The sequence below is a fragment of the Morone saxatilis genome, unplaced genomic scaffold (assembly GCF_004916995.1).
Source record: "Morone saxatilis isolate NCDOM2014 unplaced genomic scaffold, NCSU_SB_2.0 Contig8, whole genome shotgun sequence".
Classification (NCBI taxonomy): domain Eukaryota; kingdom Metazoa; phylum Chordata; class Actinopteri; family Moronidae; genus Morone; species Morone saxatilis.
The window spans coordinates 12,691,582-12,715,967 of record NW_023340257.1 but is presented as its reverse complement, the minus strand read 5'-3'; the positions used below and the strand labels follow the sequence as shown (position 1 = coordinate 12,715,967).

Genomic DNA, 24,386 nt, shown 5'->3' with positions numbered 1-24,386 from the left:
CACGCACAAACACACTCACACACTTTAGTATGTGGAAATCTGCCTGTGCACACAAAAAAAAGCTGAAATAGCAGCTCTGCTAGAAAGTGCTGTTTCAGAGGAGGCTTTCCTTACATAAGCAAACTGCTCTGTAATTACACTGGGTGGATCCACGCAGACTGAGAGAGGAGAGAGTTAGAAAGAGACAGTCAGGAGGGGAACGACTGGGACAAGAAATGAGGATAACAAAGAAGATACAAGAAGAACCCGAATAGCCACGGTTCACAGGTTTAAACTGTCATGACTTTCTACTGGCATGCTACAGTGAATTAAAAAGAAAAAATCCAGGGACTATCCTTAAAAGGGAAAGTTAAAGATTTTCAAAGCATATTGCAACTGTCACCAACCAGAGGCAAGTTTTTTCCCCCACTGTGAGAAACCAGATGGAGACTCATGTTGTGATTTGTTTGCAGTGACACAAATGTTTACATGCATTCTTTTTTAAATGCTCGCAAGCAACAACAAAACAAAACTTGATTAATTCTCACACTTGGGATTTTAATCTAAATTAACTTATTAGTTTAGTTAAATGGATAGTTCAACATTTTATGGAACAACGCTTATTTGCTTTCTTGCCCTTGAATTAGATGAGAAGATCAACCTGAATGCTTTGAAGCCAGCAGCGTGTTATCTTAGCTTAGCACAAAGACTGGGAATGGGATAAGCAGCTTGCCTGGCTCTGTACAAAGGTAACAAACCCCATCAGCACTGCTAAGGCTCAAGAATTAACACAATATTTTGGTTAACCCTTATAATAAAGTGTAAAAGAAGTGCAAACAAAGGTGCTGGTGGGTGGGTTTGTTACCTTTGTACAATAGCCAGGCTAGCTGTTTCCCCCTGTTTGCAGTGCCTTTTGCTAAGCTAAGCTAACCAGCTGCTGGCTCCAGCTACACATTTACCATAAAGACGTGAGAGTGGTGCATACTCAGTCATACCGGTGATGGAAAGTCAAGTGTGTTGCACAAAACAGTATACTGGATACTTTTGATTTCCGCTGGCTGCACAAATGAGAGCCACAACCAAGCTTATATACACACAGTTATCTATGGTTAGTCAAAATTACTTCGGCATCTCTAAAATCGGCCTCTTAAATCACCCCCACCCCAACATGCTCTTACTCAGAGGAACACAAAACATTTTTGTTGTGCCTGTCCCAAAAGCAATACACCAGGCTATGTGTGTATGAGAGCGAGAGAGGGGCGGGCAAAACATGTTGCACGCATGTATGTGAGCAGAGGATAAGATGGCTGGAGGTAGGGGGACGTTCTCTCTCCAAGGTTCTCCGCTGTCTGGGGACCTTAACCACATAGGAACAGAAACCATAGCAAACATTAAGGAACCAGTTTAGTACCAAAGTTCCTTTTTTTGTTTCTTTGAAGTCATATTTAACTCAACCAGTAAGTCATCCATCTTTTTAGGTATAAGCCAGGTTTCTACCTCCACTGGCAAAAGTGAACTCAATATGTTCACCATCAGAGGCTGCCTATGTGTCACTGAAACCACAGCTCTCAGCAGTGAGACCTTTTGATCATCCTTTTCATCCCACCTCTTCCTTCTCATCTGCTGAGTCATGGAGACCTTCAACCAGAACAAACCACATCCTCATCCTTTCATCTCTCTTTCACCTTTATCTCACTCTGCATCCCTCACCTTTTGGACCTCACTAAACCTGGGCTGACCTTTGCATGTTAAAAAATAACCCCTAGCACCCACACTATATCCTTTATGTGTGTTTGTAATGTGTACTCTAACCTTACTTTTAAGTCTGCTTTCAAAGGAGCAGGTTGCTTATTGATGATGCGTTTTCTACCACAGTGTTTGCTCCTTTTGACTAGTGTTTAGAATATCGAGCAGATATTTTTACTGCACACGCTCACTTATAATTTTATTTACTTTTATATAAGTCTGATGTGGTTTGTTGTAAAAAAAACAAAAAACATTCATATTCTAGAGAAATACGCCTGTTTTAGCCTCTCAATGATTATTTCAAATTAAACCTATGAGTCAAGTCACATCTCTACCTTTACTGTTCCTCTCCAGCAACAGGGGAGAGCAAGAAAAAAAGACTGTTCAGAGGGAAAGTATTTGATTTCATGTGGGTGGCCTGATAAAACAAAAAGTCAGTCATAAATCTGAAGCTATAAACACTGTGCTTTTAGACCTAATCCATGCAGAGCACAGCACAAACCGATCTTTTCTGTCTCTTTTCTTTGTCCCATTAGCACTTCCTTCCAGCATCCTCTCTCAACCTGTAGTGGCCTCATCAATAGGATGAAAGGTAATATATTCAAAGGGCTTTTAAGATACTATTTTATGCGATGAGTCACAGAAGAAAGTGTGTGGTACGTAGACAGCTGTCCTTTGTACATTTCAATGATATGCAAGAAGTATACACTGTAATAACATATTATTATGGCTGGGTATTCGTTTAAATGCAGACTAAAATGTGTCTACAAGTACCAAAAATCGGTACTGAATGATATACCAGATTCTTAGTCTGGTTTACTTGCAAGTAAAATGCCCAAAAAGTATTGTCTCAGTACAGAAACTTAAATGATACCATATTAAAATATGGTCACTAAGGCGTGACACACAAAAATCCTTGAACAATCCTTCAGCTCTTTTGGAAAATTGAAGACTGTTATGCAACAAAAGGAGAAGGAAAGATGGGCCACATTCCTGCTGCCTGCTAAAGTGAAAACTACTCAAAAAGTACAAGAATCTCACACACACACACACTTATTCATGAGGAGAAATCATCATTATTCAATCATTATTTGTTTGAACCTGTCCGTTCAGCTGCTGTGAAGGAAGAGCGTTCTCTATCTGAGCTTATTTTATACCGACTGGATAAACAGTGGATACATTTAGTGGAGTACTTGATAACACAGTGCACTAAAAGAATGAATGGAGCCAGAACCCCTTTCTTCCACTGGTTTTATGTCATAATACAGTTTTATCTATATCCATATAATAAAGTTTTTATATAATTCTCATATAAAGATGTCTTACATCTCAGTTGTCACATCTTAATGAATGTTAATAAGATATTTATTCCCAAATGTGTCCTAGTTTGAGGCTTCCAAACACTGAGGAAACATGAGTCAAGATGTATGCCATGTGGTTTTGAATACTTAAATCAAAACATATCAAGACAGATTTTTATTTTGTACATACAACCCACCTCTGGTTCAACTGAAAAACAGCAATCTCCCATCTCCCATTACCTCTCAGTCCCTCACTCCCCCTCACACCATCACCGTTTCATTCTTCAGCTCTGTTCTATTTTGATCCTGTAACTTTTTTTTAGCCGCTTTCCTTCCAGCTCTTTTCTTTTTTCTTGTCTCTGTCTTTCTTTCCCTCTCTACCTGACATTTGGCTCGGCAGGCTGCCTCACACCAAGACAAACGTTATGACCTCACTTCACTGCAATGTTCCAGAGACACCGAGAGAGACAGCAAGGAGAAGAATAAGATAACATGAAGAGGAAAGTTGGAGAATAAACAAGACAAATGGAGATGGGGTGAAAGTATGAGCTGAAAATGCAACATACTGATATAGTATTTCAGACTTTAGACTATAGACTTTGGCTGACCCAGCATCTGGATGAATGACGAAAGGAGATGAGAAAGGAGAAGGCAAAAAAGAAATAGTGAAGAAAAGTAAATGAGAAACATAGATAAAGATGACTGATGAATAATAAATAAATACATAAATAAATAAATAAATAAAGATAAATTAGATATTTTGATGTCAGGAAGCGGGCAGTGTGCTGTGGGTGAAATGAGCCACACTACATCCAGAAAAGGAAAAAGCTCTCTTCTCTGCCTCTCTCAACTTCTTTCTTTCTTCCTTCCTTTCTGCAGAATCGTCCCTGTGCCCATGTTAGCGTGGGCACAGTCGTCTTACTTAACATTCAGTCCAAACACACGCAAGCCACCACCACACACACACACACACACACCACACACACACACACACACACACGCTGCCACTATGCACCAGACCTCGAGGGCAGTGCTCTAAACGTCCAAACGATTGAACAAGCCATTGATATATTCCAGACAAACAATATGAACACGCACACACATACACAGAAAGAGGAAGAAAGAGTAAACCAGTTAATACACACATGCTGGCAAGTTACAAATTCAACAACACAACTCAACACAATGGTGTGCACATTCGCACACGCCGGCCGGCAGTGCTGGACATCATCAAACACTTCAGTAACCACAACAACTTCCTTTTTCCCTAAAGCCATTTCCTGCCTGGTGAGGTCACTCGTAAAACAACTGCTAATGTCGCTACGGCAACAAGTAAGGACAATGCAAGGAAATAAAACAATCAACGACTAATGAAGTCCAGCGCAATGGATGTAATCAATGGGCAGAAAAGCAGCTTTGTGAGAGAATTTCAAAGAGGGACGTGAATTTAGCAAATAAAAATGACAAATCACAACTACAGGCAACATTTGGCGGAATGGGTCTCGGGCTGCAAAACAGTCACCGCAATCAAAAAAGCAGTCATGACGTAAAGAAAGCAAAGCCCTGGATGATATGTCTGCAACCTTCTGTCCTGAGCTCAGACAAGGTGGTAATCCTTGTGTTGTTTTTACTTTCTCCACACCTATTCAGAGTTACACCCATGACTGTACAGTAACTCTGACTTCAGGCAAAGACCTCCAGGAGAGACTGTGCATGTGAGTGTGAGTGTGTGTTTGTGTGTGTGTGTGTGGTGTGTAGTTGAGTGTGTGTGGTGTGTGTGGTGCCACTAGGGGGGGGTGTGTTATGAGTAACAGTAGCTGTGTATGGCAATGAATGACATAGTCCACAGAAAAGAACATTGACAGACACGTTTAGTTTCCACTGAAACCTCATGAGTGACTACTGTCAACAAACCATACAAAATCGAGTGTGTGCATTATTCTGTATTTATCTTAGCTTAATCATTTTAGGTTTATTGTTTTTTAATATACTATCATTTTATAGTGCTTATTCTACCCACTGGTTGTTTACAAAACATGCATTTATTGTCAATTAATTCTGTATAATTATCAGGATTCTGATTTTTTGGTCACAGCCCTATCAGTTAACCTTGCTATGATACAAAAACTCGAGATGTCTTCCAGTGTTTAGACACTGCTGAGTAAATGCAGCATCGCAGACATCACACACCCAATCTCTGTTTGGGCGAACTGTTTATTATATCCCCTCTCTATGACTCCATAATTCTGGCACAGAGACAATCAATATTGAATGAAACAAATAAATGAAAACAGACAGACTCAGCTGGCCTTGGTCCACTCCTAAATGCCCTTTGTCTGATTTGTTTAATCAAACTAATAACATCCTCTGATGTTTGTTTAACACTGCTCAGCCTTTAATGGCTTCTGTATTGTAACACTGCTCCCAAATGCATGCTGAAATTAACCATACGAGTCCTGATTTACAAGCATGCACATACACCTTAGGGTGTAGCTATGAAACCATAAGAACAAGCTGTATAACACGTGTATAATCAAGGTTCAACATAGTTGAGGCATCTGAAAAAGTCACTCTTTCTCAGCCACTTAAAGACAAACCAAAATTAAACCAGATTTAAAACCATATCTGACATGAACCAAAAGACGCCATGCAACAAGAGAGCGCTGCATTTGTACACACTCACACATGGAATCAAGATGGTAAAAAGAGAAAATAATTTGGACTCACCACTCTGGGCTTGGTCCTCGGTGGCATAGCCGTGGACACAGTTTCCTCTGTGCTCTTCTTCTGTGGTCCAGTTTCTGTAATTCCACTGGTGCTGGTCTCGCTGGGCCCCTCTGAAGCCGACACTGAACCTTCGGCTCCATCCCTGGCTGCTGGAAGAGGCCCTGGGCCCTCAGTGTCCCTCTCAGCATTGCTCAGTTCCAGAATATATTTCTGAGTCACGTCTTCCAGAGATGGGGCCTCATCTCCTGGAGGCTTACTTAAGGTTGGAGGCTCTGCGGTGGGTTGGACGGCGAGGCAGTCCGCTTCCTTCAGTGGCTGGAGGTGGGGAGGTGGGGAGATGGGGATAAAAGTGGCAGGTTCGCTGGCATGGCGGATATGCTTGGATCTGGTTTTGGATTTGGATTGCAGTAGGGGAGGCGGGAGAGGAGGGGTGAGGTCGCCGTTATCTTCCTGCTCCTCTGAGCCCAGTTCTTTGGGCACAAATGGATCCTCGTGAGAGAAAAACTGAGCCAGCCTGTTGGGACGCTTTCTGGAGGGCCGACGAACCATTCTAGGGGACAGAACCCCAGCTAGCTTGAGGTCAAAGTTAAACTTCTGCACCTCTTTCTCTTCTCCACCTTCGTCTATTACATCATCTTCTTCATCCTTGTGGTTATCAGAGTGGGGGGTGCATTCTGACTGAGAACGAGCCTTCTTGACTTTATTACTGCTGTCTGCATGGAGATGTGGCTGTGGCAGCAATGAGTGTTTAGGCTTAACTTCTGGCTCCCACAGTTCCTCTCTCTGCTCACTCAGGATTGGCTCACTACTGGATGGTGGGATGTGGCCAGATTGATCCAGTTCAATGATTGGCTGAGTGCTGCCGGTCTGACCTTTAAACTTAGGGTCATGCTGGGAAAGTAAAGGGGCATCACTGCGGCGACTGGGGTCACTGAATGACTTCTTCTTGGGAGCTTTGCCATTGCCATGGTCATCCGTCATCAATCTGTCCATTGCACCTGGTTCAGCTACGATGCTCCTGATGACGCCACTGTAGTCACAAACACCATCATCACGGAGCCCGCCATCACTGTAAACTGACAAGTCACTGGCAACACTGCCCTTGTATTCTGACATGTTGGAGTCTGTTGCACCTCCTCCTCCTCCTCCTTTGACAGACAGGGATCCTAACAGGTTGCTGTCTACAGAGGAAAAATTGTTATTCCCTTCTTCTGCCACAGAGCAGCGCCGCTGAGGCATGGGGTCGCTAAGAGAGCGGTAGACTGTGGACTCCCCATTTCCGGCAGCTGCTATTGTTGACTCTGCATTACTGCCATTACTGGAATCAGATCCTGTGCTGTTATTACCAGAGGGGGAGAACTTGCGCCTTCGGCGGATAGCACTTGGGGTTGCAGGGGCTTCAAGTCCTCCTCCTCCTGCGGTGCTGTTGGCGTTCATCTCCTCCGTGGTAGCGTTAACATTGTTGATACCAGCGGTGCCGCTCAGCTCCATGATGATACTGTCACTCTCAGCCATACGGACAGGAAGAGGCAGGGAGGGAGGTACGCCGACTTCATTCAGACGATTTGTACAATTCACGCTGTTCTCTGTCACCTCTTCTCTCTCCTGCTTAAACCCTTCTGCCTCATGGAGAACTGATTGCCCTAGCACATCCCTAGCAATTCGTGACCCCAAATTAACCCCTGCTGACCCCAAGAATGACCTCTCAGAGGGGTCAGTGGGGCCTGTTTCTGGCTCTGTCACAATCCCTTCATCTGTTAAACTAGACTCATGGCCTGAAAGTTCATCCACAGAGCGGTCGTAGAACATGCTTTCCTCAGAGTCGCCCTTCAGTAAAGCTCTCTCTGTCTCTCTGCTCTGTCTTGTTGCCTTCTCCCTGTACTCTGTGCTCCTGCTGTTTAGCTTCTCCAACTGCATACTTTGTCCATCCCTCTCGCTCCTCTCCCTCTCCCTGTTCTCTCTCTCCCTCTCATGTTTATCCCTGTCTTTTGTGTTCTTAAACTCAGTCTCTTGATCTGTGCTTGCCTCATTCTTAATGCTTACTGCTGCTTTATCCTTCTCCTCGTTTGTTTTCTTGACCTGGAAACATTCATCCTCCAAATCATCATCAGTTCTCCTTAAATCTACATCATCATCATCTTCCCTAGTACTCATCTGGCAGATATCTTGAATGACCTTCCTGGCTTCCTGCACATACCTCTCCTGCAATGGAGGCATCACTTCATCATCATCATCAAATCTATAGTCCCTTATTCTTTGTCCTCTCCCAACCCTAAAATCACCCCCATCACTTTCTACTTCCCTATCTGACACAGACACCCTCCCTCCATCCCTCTCTCCATCAAAGTCAAGCTGCTGCTCAGAGGAGCTCCTCTTTGTGGTGCCACCTGTCAAGTAACACCTAACAGCTGTTGTGGGTTTGTCTGAATAAGTGAAGGATTTTGCACGCCGCAGGGTGGCGGTCAGGTCTTTCAGGGATGGGCGACGACCAGAAGGCAAAAGTGTCCCGCCATGAGTCCGTGAGCCCATCCTGTAAACCGATGACCCCTCAACAACCCCAGATTTGTCTCCACTTGTTTTGCGCACCTTGAGCTCTGACAGGTCAGATTTCAGAAAGCTTAAGAGTGACATTGTTTCTGAGGTGATATCGGGGTTGGACATGGATATTCGGTTTTTATCATTATCATCTACCTTATCCCCACCTGATGTTGTCCTTAATGCCACAGCCTCACTACCCCTAACCCCTGTAGATGCCCCACTTTCTCTGGCAAGTACACTAGGTAAGGGGGTGACGGTAGGCACAATCTTGGGGCGCACCCGCACAGGGTTACGGGAGAAGTTATCCCCATGGCCAAAGCTTGGGGATCGGTACATGGTGAAATTCCCATGGTACGTTTTACTCAGCATGGACGAGGAAGTAGTTCTATTATTTGCTGCAGGGCTGGCACAACTAGCCTGGTCCAACTCTTTTAGCGTTTCAGTGCTAGAGTATCGGCTGCTGCAACGAGAACCACCAGGACTGGAAGCAAATGGGGGAATATTGACCTTTGACACTCGTGATACTCCAGGAAGTGTCGTGGAAGTCACAGGTGAGGAGATGCGCTCCCATTGCTGGACCCTGGCTCTGTTACTGTGATTGCCGGGTTCTCTTGCAGAGTGGCTCCGAGATGCTGTTCCTCCTGTGTTATGCTGCTGGTGCCTCTCTAAGTGGTCCATTGTCAAGGCTGTGTCACTGTCGCTGTCTTCTGATTCGCCATCATGATCATCATAATCATCACGGCCTGTTGCTAGAGCAGCTCCACTGACCTTCTTCTTCTTTCTCAGTGAACGGCGGCGCACTGCCTCTCGACTGTGAGGGCCTAAGGAACCAGGGCTGTCCTCTTCACTGCCTGAGGACCTACCAATGCCCTTAGCACCCCACCAGCCATTTTTACTGCGGGATAAATAGCTGCCCCCTCGCTCTGTGGTGCCCCTCTCTCCTGCTCTGTAGAAGATGGAAGGAGCAGGGCCGGAAGGAACACTCCAACCACCTCCACCTCCTCTTTTTCTCCTGGTGTGCTCCTCCTCTTCGTCTCCAGAGCTAAACCTCCAGCGGGAGCGGAGGGGATAGGCAACTCTTGCTGGGGCTCTTAGCTCAGTGGAGGGAGCTACAGTAGAGGAGGAGGAGGAGGTAATGGCTTTATCTGGAGCTGGAGCAGAAGAGGGGGAGGAGGAGGTGGGGGCTGGCGCTCTAGAGGAGCTATGTGAGGAATGTAAACTATCCCTGGGCAGCCCGACCCCCTGTCTATCCCTTCTCTCCCTCACTGTCGGCTGCTGAGGAGAGGAGGAGCGGGAGGAGGTGTCTAAGCCCTGCGATCGACTCCAAGACGAAGTAGCAGGGGGTTGAAGGTCAGGGCTGGGGTCAGATGTCAGCCCTGTCGTTCTGGGGGTCTTATGGGCACCCTCTGCCTCAGTGCTGGGACTATGAGATCTGTAAGAAGATGGGTTAATCCTGTGGTAGTGACTACCCCCAGTGCGACTGCAACTGCTTCTGCTTTGAACAGTATTTCTGCCAATAACTTTGTTGTTATTTGAACTGTGTGTCTCTATGTGTGCCTCTTCATCATTTGAGTACTGCTGGTGGTCAGCTTTGGAATAAAAGTCCATACCGTAACAAAAAGTCTCTTTACCAGTACTGCTTCCTCTGCTTTGTGCTTCTACTGTGTATTTTCCATGCAAAGACCGGCTACTGGCTTCATTAGCTGAGCTGCAAGGTGAGACTTTGTCACTTCTATCCGAGAGAGGAGCACTCTCACTCTGGCTGAGGTCCTGTGGATGGCCTCTGCCGGACGCTTTTAAATTCTCAGCGTCAGTCTTCAGCGTAGCTTTGCTTTGTCTCTCATCAAAAATCTGTCTAATTTTGGTGACACTGGGCCACTTGTCAGGGTGCAGGGGAATAAAGTCACTATGGTGTGTAAAATAACTTCTGTGAGACTTACAGGGTGGAGGAACCCCTCTACTAGCAACATCCTCTTCTTCGTCTGTAGTCAGAGTCTTCCTGGGATCAGAGGGACATGCATTGATCTGTGAATAATCTCTCTTACCAGAGTTGTTGCTGCTGCTGTCGGTGGATAAACGTGTAAAAAACCGCTTCTCACTCTTCCTCTCCGAGTCGGAGCCTGAAACAGAGTCAGTGCCAGAGAGAAACTTTTGCACTTTGTTGTCTGTGAGAGACTCCGCAGTAGTCGTGTCGCTATCCTGTAAATATCCACCACCGCCGCCTTCTTCGTGAAAAGATTTACGAGACGCAGACCCGTCTCTCCTGGAGCCCCTGGCCCGGGGAAGAGTGCTGCTCCCCCTCGTCACCGCTGCGCCGTCTCCCGGTGAGCCTCTGCGCGTCCCGGCGGAGCCACTGCTGCTGAACTTCTCTGTGAGCTGGCGAATGGATGGAGAAATAGAGGAGAGAGAAGCGGAGGAGCCTCTCTTTGAATCTGCGGTTGGGAGGCCGGCGGCGTTGGTGGTGGCACAGATTTTGGAAACTTTTCTTGACACGCTGACATTACGCGTCGCTAAAGGTTGCTCCGCTTTGCTGGGCTCCGGGGGAAGGGCGACGCCAGCTGCCTCCAAATCCTCTGATTTGTGTTGTTGGTCTTCACTCCTGCTGGCGCTCCAGGACCCCAACTTTTTGAAAGAGACGCTGCGATACACAGCCGCATTCTTCCTCTCTCTTTCAGCCATTGTTCATGTCTTTTCTTTGTTAGATTTCACACACACATTTCTACTCCACACGGATATTACAAATCCAAGCACCTTTTGGGGTTGCGGTCCACTTCCTCCCGCAGCCTGATGGCATTAAAACATATAATTAATTGTTGGCAAAGCTTCCAACTGCACTGTAACAAGGTTAATCAAGTGCTAAATGTTCACTGAGTAAGTAGGTGGGTGCTGGTCTGTTATCAAAACTTACATGTTGTCGATTCCTGAAACCGCATCCGTGCAAGGAGGAAAAGCGCTACAATTGTTTTTTTTTTTTGGCCCAAACTTTCCCAACCTGTTCACAAACACAACTTTTCCATTGTTGTCCCCCCACTCTTTCTAAACCTCTGCCCATCGCCAGGTTGGCACGCATGCACGGGCCCGACGCATCATTCCCGGTTAATTCCCAAAACTGTTTGTGGATTCCTTATTTTGGCATGATTTGGTTTTCCGTGACTTGTGTTGTTTTTAGCATGTTAATGCCTGAGATAGGGCAGAGGGGGTGGGCGGGACTAGGGGTATAGGGGCTGTCATAGCCCCCTCGGGGATTGAGAGGAAAAGCTTTTTCTTTTTTGATGGGAGAAGACAGATACTGTGGACAAACTACATGTAATTATAGCTCATTCCCTTGCGAAAAAGACAGCAGCACTGAGAGGAGCTTAAAAGAGAGAACCACATTTTTGAGCACAAATTTGGACCTGCAGCGCTTTTATAAACTTTTACAAACACCCATGTGCACATATGACTAAACACGCTACCTAATTTCTAAGATACAGCATCAATTTTACCCTATTTCTATCATTAGAGGCTCACAGAGGAAGCCACAGAATGATTATCACTTTATCACTTTAATTGGTTGCTGCATATTCAGCAGTAGCTCTGCAGGCCTACCACAGTGTGTTAGGATGGTGTTGATGAATTAGAGTGTCAGCATTCTGGGGGGGGGGGCAATGAGAAAAGTTTTCACTCATGCACAATAAACCCTCTGTGGTGCTTCCCATGTGGCTGTCTGGTTAACAGGTCCTTTTGTTCCAGACAGGAATTCTGTGTTGCATTCCCTCAGAGGAGAGGAGTTGTTGACTGCAGCGCCCTCCACAGTCTGACCCGTCAAATGTCAGGTGGTAGACAGCGGGCTGCTTCTTAATAACCATCTGCAGTCATTAGTTTGGATTCTACCTTTAATGAATCTCCATTGTTGTTGCTGCTGAAGCAGGATTGAGTTGTTTGACAGGACTTTTGCTAAATTCAACAAGTTTTAACAATTAACTGCTTCAAAGTATTTACGCCACAAATCCGCCTGCTGTCATGTTTCCACGTGAAATCATGTTAACCTTGGAAAGTTGTTGCAGAAATTTGAGAGAAGGAAAAAGAGCAAGCAACACTGTCTCCATCAATATTTACCCCTTTGATATATATAATATACGTCTTGTTAGCCATCAGCCCATCACTGATGTGACCACTGAGAGGAGGTGTTGTGAAAAAGGGAAATTATTTATATATGAGTGAAGTGAAAGCATTCATGACAGGCTGCAACACGTCTTTAATGGCTGTTTAAAGTTAGTTTTACATAATGAAGACATACAAAACATTTTCACATGCAACCCAAGAAAATAAAAACTAAAAAAATAACATAAATGTTACTTTTAACATTTAAACATTATTATCTATGTAACAAAAATAAAATTCTATTCCTGATACTATATCTGTTTTACAAAAATGAGAATTATTCTAAATAATACTGAATGACATAAAAATGTTGGCACAGTGCATAGACATCCTCTGAATTGACCACACACACACACACACATTTCAGACAGTTTGACCAAACACACATATAAACAAGACCATTTTGCTAACACACAACATACAGTATATCACTACATTAATCAATGTACATGCTGTACAAACACACATACATTAATAGTTCCTAACGTTTTTAAGCAACTGACTGCATATTTTGGTTCAAATGTTCCTTGCATTTGCAATGCATAAAAACATGTTCACATTAAACCGATGTACACAACATTTCTTTGGGTGCAAAACTCAAACTATAGCTGCTAAGTGCTAAGGTAGTAAAGCTGCCTAAATATTGTCTGTTACAGTGGCTTCAGAACAATTTAAAAGGCTGCTGGCAAATTAAACTGATTTAAAAATCAGAATTAAGGATTATTTTAGTATTTTCAGTTTCATATAAATATGAAACAAATTCCACTGTTTTCTTCGCAGTATGTCAACATGCAAAACGAATCAGAAAAATAATTACTAATGAAAACATTTCAATTAAGTTAAAATAACATCAAGTTCTAAACAAATGCAGTTAGAACAAACAACACACTACTAAACATCAATCTGTGTTCATGTTCATTTCATGAACATCACAGAACAAATCATAAACTCAGTAGCTCAGTTAGTTGATATAACTCCATAAGAAATACCAGAAGGTATTGTATCTGGTTAGAGCTATCCAAACAGTAGTAAGAACTAAACAATTCATTAATTATTCTTCATTCTCTCATCTCTATAACACCAAACTCCTATCAACATTTCTTGAAACAGAAGTCCTAATTTCATGGGAAGTGGAAAACCGCAGGGTTGAGTCTTAAATTAGACCCTCTATGTCCATAAATTGCTTTTTTCCTTCCCTCTAAGCATCTGATGCACCTGATAAGGATTTTTTAAATGTATTATCGTTGGCACAAACTTGTAAATGGATCTCCTTTGTTCACTGGAGAAGATGCGGAGTAAACCATGACTGATGGCCTTTTTTAGTGTGGTATGAGCTGGATATTTAAGTTTTGTTGGCATCAGTTTATCTCTGATTGCAGTGCGTAAGATCTACTGGATAATAACCTAACCATTACAGACAGAACGGAGCCAGCGTTTCAGTGCAGTGGGGTTACAGCAGTGGCTTTAACACACCATCCAGTGGTGAAAACATGCAACAACAAGCCTTATAACTTGGATAAATGCTGAAACAGTGTGTCCCTTTTAGGGAAAAAACAGTAGAAACCTTCACATGAAAATGCACATACATTATTTCATTTTCAGTTTTGCTCTCGGTATTTCACCTGCCGTGTTACTGCAGTTCTGTTTTTGTTTCATCCCAGCAGCAGTTCATTTCCACAAACACATGCTTCATGCAGTACTCACATACCATGCCATGTTATAAACAATTACAATTGCACCATCTCCACCATCTCCACCTCCAAATCACACAAATCAAAATCATCTTCATTATTTTATAATTTTGGAGCATTTCTATTATAGTGCAGTTCACAGTGTGAAACATTTTTTTTTTAAGTAGAGACTGGAAGTGGACAGTTCACAGATAACAGGGACAATACAGGATGTGAATGCCCCTTTCTGCTGACGATAAAATCAGCATTTATATATAAAGTACATGTATAGTACTCCTCAGCCACAACAATAATCAAATAAATGCAATACAGAGTCAGGGATCTCAATGAGAAACACACCTGTAGTCTGTGATGGCTCTGATGGTTAATGCCAACAGAGACCAATTTAATTTCAACTTTGGGAATTTCTTCTCCAAGTTTTCTCAGTCTATGATTACCATTCATATTATATGTTGCATGTTGCATTTCAGAAGGCTTCTTGATAGGCCAGTACCTCTAAAAAAGGTACAGTTCTTTGTTACAGTGAGTAGTAGGTAAAGTTTACATGCACACAGAAACCTTTTAAAAAACTCAGCAGCCTATACATGTACCACTTTGCAGCATCCTAGAATTCAAGGAATCGCTCACACGCTGGTGCCCCTGTCCCTGCGGGTGGTGACTCTGAGCATAAACCTTCTGGTGCTCCGGCGGTAGCGTGGCTGGGTGAAGTAAAACAGAATTGGGTCCAGGAAGCTGTTCATGCTGGCGAACGGCCTGGTGCTCTTATAGATGATTGAAAACAAGTTTCTTGTCTCACAGGGCGCGTTGGGCAGAGTACGCACCACCAGGTACATGGTCTTGGTGAGGTGAAATGGCAGGAAGCTTATGCAGAACACTGCCGCCACCACAATGATCATCCTCACCGCCTTGTCCCGTTTCTCCCCAGTCGCCATGGAGACACCCTGGTAGGACACCGGGCGGCAGAGGATGTGGGCCATCCGACAGTAGCACACCATCACACCCATAAAAGGCAACAAGAAACCGAGGCAGGTCAGAGCCATGCCGTAAGGATAGTAGTCTACCGAGTGCTTCGGCGTGCTTAAATCGTAACACACTGTGCGGTTTCGCTGGATGCCCGTCGCAGCGAAGTGAAAAGTTGGCGCACACAGGGCCACCACCACCAGCCATACCCCTCCACAGATGCACCACGCCATCCTGCGGCCACCCTGCTTGTGCCACATCGCCAGAGGATGGCAAATGCCCACATAGCGCTGCACACTGATGCAGGTGAGGAAGAGGATGCTGCCATGCAGATTGCTAAAACAGGAAAATGAGAAGAAGGAAAATACTGTTAACTTAAATCTCATTAAGTACCGCATTGTATTGTATCTGTTATATTTGTATATCAAACACAGAGTGCAAGGTTGTAGTAAGACAACCGGAGAGTAACACTTTAAGTTCCCAGAATTAGCATTTAGAACCAGTATTAAACATTTAATATATGGTTTATAACACACTATAATGCAGTTGTAAGCAGATCTAAGGAGAGCACTGTAAGAAGTATTTATTAATGAAGTATTTAACTGTGTTTTACCATAATGTCATTCCCTATGAGAGTATCACTGAGTTACAGATACCTGCAAGAGGAGTTATAGTTGCTGACAAATACATACATAAACAATGATGTGCTTACAACTGCATTATAGTGTGTAATAAACCATTTATGACATGTTTCTATACTGCTTATAAATGCTAAATAGGGGGTTCACTCAAAGTGAACTTCTTTTCACTGAAATATATATATATATTATATATATATATATATATATATAATACCACACATTAATAAAAACTGTATATATTTGGAGATAACAGCTACGGGAAGAAGTGAAAAACGTGTTAGCCTCAGACTGGTGTGTGATACAATCATCTAAATACGTATAAGTATCTCACCTGTAGAACTGAAACCTGACCATTTTACAGGCAAACTCCCCAAAGGGCCAGTAGTCATGACTGGCGTAGTTGTAGACGAGCAAGGGAAGTGACATCACATACAGAAAGTCTGCTGTGGCCAAGTTCAGCATGTAGATGTTGTTTTTGGACAGATTGGGCCGAGTCCTCCATATCTTCAGTATGACAGCAGCATTGAGAGGAAGGCCGAGCAAGAAGACAAAGATGTACACAGCGGGGAGTAAAATACGTTTAAAGTCTTCCTTATAGGTGCAACGAAGGCTGCTCAACCCGCTGATGTTGCTGATGTTGCCAGTGAAGCTGTCCTCTGTGAATGGCTCTGAAGTGCCGGTAGAGAGGAAGTCCAAAGAGAGGGTTTTCGAGATGAAAGTTTCAGTAGGGAAATAGTTGACAGGATGTGGCATCTTCACATTCTGGAGGAGAGAGGGAGAGACATGTGGCTGTTAGTTTGATGATGATGTCCATATTTTAACTGAGGATGTGGATGTGCACGGATGAATGTGATTTTGAGCCACTGGCAATATTAGAGTTAACAGGAGATATTCCCATTCAAAATAAAATATAGACTTGTTACAGCACACAATGTAGTAGAACACGTAACAAGTAAAACAGTCTTAGCTAGAAACCGGCGCTTTAGACGATGAGGATAAATTGTATTTTTATTTGTATATTTAACAGGGACGAACATTTTTAGACCGTGCTCGTGATTAGACTTTTAAATTCAGGATAAACAAAGAAGCAAAGAAAAAGCAGACATATGTTGCATTAGCATAAAACTGAGTGTGTATGTATCGTAAACGCCTGCGTATGAATCATTTTTGAGTCCCTTGGTGGCCATGTGATGACAGTGTCTTAAAGCGTTAATAAACACAGGCAAAAGGAGACACCCTCCACCAGAGGGCGCAAGATATCAGTATCTGTTTGATTCAACAGGGTCACAGGGAAGCAATGGCCTTGAGCCCTGTCCACACTGGCCTTTAAGTTTATAACATTACTGATTCATCTACAATTCACTAATTGGGTTGAGTTCATTACTATTTGACACTGGTGCAGCCTGAATGCTTCATGAGCTCTGAGTTAAGATAAGATAAGCCTGTGTTGATTCCCAGAGGGGAAATTCAGTAACAAGGCACTGTCCAGGAACCCAGCATTTCCTGTTTACAAGACAGGCACTTGAACTAACTAAACCACAGCGCCCTGAGTTAAGTATGAATAATGCAACATGTAGTATTAAACTAGGAAGGCTACGTCTGATAAATATGTGCAAGGTAGATGTGAGCAACTAGAGAAGACTATAAGTAAAAGTAGTTCTGTAATCCTTATTTTACTGAAAAGAAAGTGCATAAGCACTACCAGTGAAATGTAGCTAGTAATACATTTAAAAAAGGTAGTAAAAGTAGTCAATTGTAAAGAGTGGCCCATTCAGAGAGGTCAGTTATTGCTGCCCTAATACACTGATATGTCTCTGATTACTTTATATGCCATTGGAAAGTGTAATCCAATGCTTCCTCCAATCCTGTGCTACTTGTTACAAGGTGGTCACTATGTATTCAGTAGGAGTAGTTGCTAAGTTGTTATTATAAAAAATAATAAGAATGCAATTAAATGAGAGCCATTACACTATAACTTATAACAAGTGGAAGCTGGACAGCTGCGCGTTTTGAAATGAAAACGGCTGCACACTGTCTGCTCTCCCACTCACAACGTCTGGAATACGCTGAGATTAATCAACAATCTTAATCACTGCCACCAACATCCATCATATCCATTTCCCTGGAAGCAGCATGTGGGCGAGTAAGTGATTGACTTAAGCCACTTCCTTCATAGGCTTGTCAGACTGATGTGATTCATGGCATTTCACAACTAACACCCCTTCAGCTGAGGAGTGCTGTGTTAGAGTGCGTACATGTACAGTGTCTTGTAACAGCTTAAAAATATTGTCCTTGTCTGAGTGTGGTGTGTTAAAAGTTTATAAGAGTGTGTGTGTTTTAAATTAACTCCTTTGTGTGGGTGCATGAACAATTTGTTGTGAATAACAGTGACGCATGATTTCATAATTCCTGTTAGAGTAGCTGAAGTGGAGGAGGAGGGAGCCTGCAGACCATAAAATATTTGACTACTCTGACGCAACGCGCAGGCAAAGAGGAATAACAAAAGGTTTTGGCAAGTGCACAGCGTTGGCTCTATTTGCTGATGACTCATTTCCAGCGTAAATCAGATTGTTTGATCTATGGATTACTATGTCTCAAGAAAGGCATTCAGACCGACTTTCTTGGCTGTCTTAAAGCCATGTGACACCGTGACCGTCATTCAAATCACTAAGCTTGCTAAAAAAAACAAGAATAAGAATAAGATGGAAAAATAAGAGGGCGCTTGTTTTTGCCCAAAGTTGCCTCTTACAGCCGCCTTTGTGTTCAGGCCTGCCTTTAGTGGACTCACCATGGCTAACCTCCAGGGACGAGGTGGAATGAACGACACCTTTTTTTTGTCTGACTCTGGCATTAAAGCTGCAATCCACACTGAAACTTCCTGCATGTACAACCACAATAATGGTGGCACAAGTTGTGGCACTTGGTGATTGTCGGTATTCATAATGTTGGCATATATGCGATTAAAATGTCACAGAGCGAGCAGTGACATGAAACCAAACATAGTATTTATATTACTAAACAACCAAAAAGATCACTGGCAGGTCTCCATTGGCTAAGTTTCCAACAAGCCCTCGCACGCAAATCATTGGTGTACAAAGCAAAGCAGAAATAACAGCTGAGATCTGCCAACTGAAACAAGCACAGCTCTGACTGCCATATTGAATATCAGCAGCTCATTAGGACTGGCACTGTGATGGAGATAATCATCTAGCACTGGAGGAGGATATTGCTCATGGAAAAATAATGAACGGTTGAGTGTCAATTTCTTTTTAATTGAATTAGGTAAAGGGGGGCAAAAAAGAAACGTAAAGCGTCTTTCTGATCCGTTGTATCCTTTGAGGTAATCTGCAGCCTTCATCTAGTCTATTTGAACTTTCTACCACTGTCACAAAATTAACTGGATTCGGTGAGTTTAGCGCTCAACAAAAACATGAACAGTTGAACTCAAATGTACCTTATCAGTTCAAAATATATCATGTGCAAAAAGTAACTAAAAATGTAGCATAAACTGATATGAAGGAGCCCAGTTAAGAAGCCATAGCTGACGTTTTTTATACACACCAGATTCCTATTTCCCTTACCAGCCATGTATTAGTTTATCTCTTTGCTGTGTCCAATCATGCTGAATAAGGCATGCCAAAGAGTGCTCCTGAAATCTGAGGTGTGTATGTATGTTTGTGTTTGATATGGCCGGGTTTCCATTATTCAAACACTCTAGAGAGTAAACAGTAATTACGGGGCCTCTAAATGGTCATATCTGCACTGTGTGTTTGCGCCCGTGTGTGTTCCTCTGATGGCTTCTGGGTGAAGTGTTTGCCGTATCCATTACCCACTCAGCATTGATCTTAGTTTAATAGCAATATAATAGATAAACACATTAAAGCACAGGAAAAACCACAGACATACAGACAGAGCCACACCACAATCCCACAGGATGGTTAAAATATCAACTCATTTAGAAATCACAACTGTTCATTGCACAAGATTTCTATCAATAAAATGGGCAATCAGTATTTGTTGTTGGCATATTTGAGGCGTGTAAAGTTTCTGTTTGTGTTGCGGTAGTCTTCAGATACCTGTGGTGTTTATAAAATGACACATTAATGTATAACTATAAAGACATATTGCTCTTCTGAATCAAAAACAAAGGATGTTGGAATATAACACAACTGAAAGACACAAAGGCTTACAGGGTGTAGGGGTTCATTTTTACACAAGATTCTCAAAACATAAAAATGAAAGTGGTGTGGTGATGAAGTCATTTAAAGCCACAAATGACACTAACAGTAAACGCTAATTAAAACACTGCTCGCCGACCTCCTCAGGAATACATTTGGCTGTGACATTATGGGTGTGAAGGAGTCACCTACTATTGCTCTATGACTCAGTGAAGCTTTTTCTGCCCACATAGTTGGGTTTTGAGTTTTGGTGGGTTTGCTGAAACCTGTCTATACATCTTTCCCATCAAAGCCTTTCTGTGGATGAACAGACACGTAGTCTGTATAAACACATTTAAAAGCTTTCACAGTTCCACCACCCTGAGTGGAAAATCATGAGATGTTGCACTATTAATAGTATAAAAGCTTTTATAATTTTAGGTAATAAGAGATTTTACCATTAACACAAACACAAACAACCATTTTCATTTCTAAAAGGTCCAGTCTGTAACATTTAGGAGGCTCTTGTGGCAGAAATGGATGTAAAGTATGTCTTCATTAGTGTATAATCACCTGAATATAGGAATTGTTATTGTTTATCTCAGAATGAGCCTTTTATATCTACAGACACAGGCAGGTTGCCTTTCATGGACTCCCAGAAAGGACAAACCAAACACTGGCTCTAGATAGGACCTTTAGTGTTTTTGCAGCCCACGGTAGTTTCTTAGAAGGGGAGGGTGAAGCGAGNTCCTACACACTGGGCCTTTAAGACTGGTCAGAGAAATAAAAGTGCTGTAAACGTTACAATGAGTTGCCACTGCCTAGCAACAAATACAGTCATTCATAAAGTAATGTGCAGTTTTCACTGGTACAACATTAATCCTTAAAAGCATTGCACTGTATGCATCTACAGCCAAAAGGGTCACTGGAGAATGCGGGCATCGATCCGCTACCTCTCGCATGCTAAGCGAGCGCTCTACAATTTGACGCTTAATTCCCTGTACGACGCACCCCCGCCCCCACAAGAAAACAGCACTGCCACGTCATTCACACACCCACAGCCGTTCTCACAAGGAGTAGTGTTACCACTTACTGACAGGGACGCTCCCTCCACTGCAGTTTATCTCCCGCTCACACCATGCTTTGACAGGAGAGACACGCTGCTGTATACTGTCTGCCCTCCGGCTGCCAGAAGGCAGAGCTGAAAGGTGATGCCAAGATAAATTTATTAAACCCGACTGCAAAATGTGTTTGCAAACTGTGTACAATAAGATTAACAACTTAACATAAGCAAACAGGTTGTAAATCGTTACCGCTTTAACAAGCTTTATGCGATTAACTCCGCCTGTGGATTTTGGTGCATCAGGACTTTTGAACCCAGGTTAGATGGTAGACAATGAGAGTATAGTCAACATCTGCAGCAGTTAGCCAGAGCGCTGGCAGAGTTTAGAGACCAGGGTGGAAATGTACTTTTTAAAAGTGTGAACCATCTTCTAACACAGCGATACAGTTTGAATCATCCAGCCACTCAATAGTAAATCATTTTTGGTGTCTAAGAGCTCTAGCCACTTTGCATATTCGACAAGCAATTTCATCTGGTGCTAAATCTCCCACCTTGAAACGCAACACAGACAATGGACATGACACGACCACACCTACAAACTTTAGCTGGCACCCATCTTAATTAACAAGGGATGAACTGACTATTAATTGTGAAAGGTGTCACGACTCTAGCTGACACAAACTCTACCACACTGAGCAAGTTACGCTCTGCAGCTCCTCCTCACCTCCATGCTCAGTTCAGAAACAAACCGTCAACGCACAAAACGAAAAGTTTGACAAAAACCTCACTGCTTAAACCCCCCTCGTACCTCACACTTCCCATCGTTACTCGTCAATAGCAGCAGCCAACTGGGGTTTTTTTAAGGGAAAAATCCATTAATCACACCAAAGTGTCCCAGCCACCAAAGACAGACACAGTTAACTGGTGAACATAGTGCAGCAACTTAAATACCAGAAGTTAGTATGTTTTTTGCAGCCCACGGTAGAGTTTCTTGAAGGGGAGGGTGAAGCGAGAGAGTGGCAATTTGCCAAGAAACCGCTGAGATGCACCAAACTCCTAACACACCCTGGAGCCTTTTCTAAGTCTGGTCAGAGAAATAAAATATAAATACCTCAACATGTTGTACAGTTTCAACTGTAAATGTTACAAGTGAGCACAGATTAGCCACTGCCTTATATATATATCTATAATCTAGCTATAGTAACGTTCATACGGTATCAGGAAAAATATAAATATATAGCTATATACTATAACCTATATATATTATTAGTTATAACTAATCGTATATATAGTCATAGAGAGAAAGAGGAGAGAGAGAGAGAGAGAGAGCTGGTGAAGACAATTGTTTGCTTAACTTTAACGAACAATCTTTTTATGTATTTTTACAGCTTGTTTGGCTGCCCCGAGCGGTCAAAATACAATTAATGCAGGTATGTAATAAATTGTAAGTAAGTCAGCAACAATTAAATTGGGGCTACTGAAGCTGAAATAATCTGTTGATGATGATTTCTTGTTTGTGCCAAGGTGACAACTTTAAATTGCTTGTTTATTCGAGCTGACAGTCCAAAACCGACCACTATTAAACACATGCAAATACGACTAAGTGCAAAAAGGCAGTCTGCTCAAACCAGCACCCACAGCATACAATAATCTGCACCCACTATCTGCAGCAGCCACTCTATATCTGCCTGCAGAGATGTTGCCTTTTAGGTACTCTAATCTAAAAAACAGGTAACTGACTGGTAGATAAGGGCACATAAAGACTCGCACTGTATCCTGTACATACAGACACTCCTTGTAATAAACACAGGGCAGGAGATGAACAGAGGAGGGAGATGTGGAGTTGAGGAGAGAGAGCAGGGAACAATTCAACCCTAATTACTTTCCCATGTCTGATCTCTGCTGTTTCTGGCCACACTAATCAATGATTCATGCCCACCGCTCCTCGCTCTCTGGTCCTCTGCTGAAATACAGCCCACACTCAAGCGACCACACACGGGCTGTAATGAATTAGAAGAATGGCACACAGACTGACCAGGAAGGAAACAAAAATCAGTGACACACATTAGAGACTGCAGGCACAGACGCACATGAGAACAGCCATTCGTCTGCTGTACAGACAAATACGGAGACATGGGCTCCATGTTCGAAACATTTTGCATTTACACAGCGCTGCACAATGAGTCAAAATATTATGAAAGCAAAACATGTCAATATCCAAAAGATCCTGAAGCCTACATTGTTTTTAATAAAGGTAAAACGTGAGACAAAATGAATCCTGAGTCATATCACAATCGTAACATCTGTCAAAATAATCCTAATATGATTTTTTGAATACCGTGCAGCTCTACATTTAGTATCCTCTTTAATTAACATTTCATTTCCCCAACACACACAACTGTATGCTGCAGAGGTCTTAAATCGGAAAAAAGAACCCACTTTACTAATATCTTAGCTAATCTGCTGCAGGCTAATGCGAGTCAGTCGATCCTCAGGACGGGCACTGTGGTTATAACATGGGCGACATTTTAAACGAATCAGCTGGACCATAAATAGATCCGTGGGTGATGAGGAAGGCTGGTGTACAGCACAAGCACTCTGCCTGCCATACGGTCAGGAGCAGAATTAAAGAAAGTACTTGTTGCATGAGGCCTATTTGCAATCAGTCAGAGGTCCTAATAAACAACTTCTAAACCCTCCTCAGAGAGTGAAGGCTCTCTCTCACATACCGAGCGAGCAGCACACACATTCCAGCCAATCCCAGCTCTCTTGGAATTTTCTGGAATATGATGTGTTTGTGAAGACAAAAGTTAAGTACAAATATGGACATTACTGCATGGCTGGACAAAATAATGAATGCAGTAATCTATTGTAGATAATCCCCCTCTGGGAGAACCAAACCAAAATGTTAAGAAGCTACTTCTAGTATCTGAAAGAGAACAGCTGGGGAGGAGTGCCTTCAAAGGTAACAGAGATCACACACAAGGCTGCAGGTGACAATACACAGCACCCTGTCAGTAATCATTTGCTGTAACTTGCAGACCAAAAACGTGTTGCTGCGCGTTGCTCTAAGGATTTAGACTAAGGATTTCATCAGACGTGTAAAGACTAATAGACAGCCGTTCAGACTGATCGGTATGTGATTGTTGCAGTTGCCACACACGGGGAAGTGAAGGAAGCTCTGATGAAACAGGGAAAATGAAGAAGACAGGACAGTGGGGCGTCGAGCACTGAAACCTAAATGGGGATACAACACATGATTCCTTTTAGCGTGATCACCGGACTAAACAGCCGGTTGTGTACTGTTTCGTGCGACAGATGAAGAAATATGCCGATTTCTGGCTCCCTGGTGGCTTAAGGGTCAAAGCACTAGCCCAACCCCCAAAAAGAAATGACAACTTACAACAGTAATTTCTTGTTAGCCTGGTTCTGGACTGAAT

At 43.0% G+C, this 24,386-nt stretch overlaps 2 protein-coding genes across 3 annotated transcripts in view; both read right to left on the bottom strand.

Moving 5' to 3' along the window:
- Positions 1–11,434, bottom strand: part of LOC118341663 (rho guanine nucleotide exchange factor 17-like) — a 63,082-nt gene extending 51,648 nt beyond the window's left edge. The window contains exons 1-2 of one of the 2 annotated variants that reach the window (XM_035679979.1): positions 11,200–11,434; positions 5,754–11,075 (exon numbers count right to left, since the gene is read on the bottom strand). In XM_035679979.1, the coding sequence (XP_035535872.1) occupies positions 5,754–10,970 (5,217 nt within the window). In that variant the 5' untranslated portion in view covers positions 10,971–11,075; positions 11,200–11,434. Of the gene's footprint in view, positions 1–5,753; positions 11,076–11,199 lie in introns of those variants that run through there. The other variant, XM_035679980.1, reaches the window with a different exon arrangement.
- A 1,074-nt stretch (positions 11,435–12,508) lies between these two features.
- Positions 12,509–24,386, bottom strand: part of LOC118341789 (P2Y purinoceptor 3) — a 14,896-nt gene continuing 3,018 nt past the window's right edge. The window contains exons 2-3 of the mRNA XM_035680163.1: positions 16,058–16,488; positions 12,509–15,421 (exon numbers count right to left, since the gene is read on the bottom strand). Of these exons, the coding sequence (XP_035536056.1) occupies positions 14,749–15,421; positions 16,058–16,479 (1,095 nt within the window). The 5' untranslated portion in view covers positions 16,480–16,488 and the 3' untranslated portion in view covers positions 12,509–14,748. The remainder of the gene's footprint in view (positions 15,422–16,057; positions 16,489–24,386) is intronic.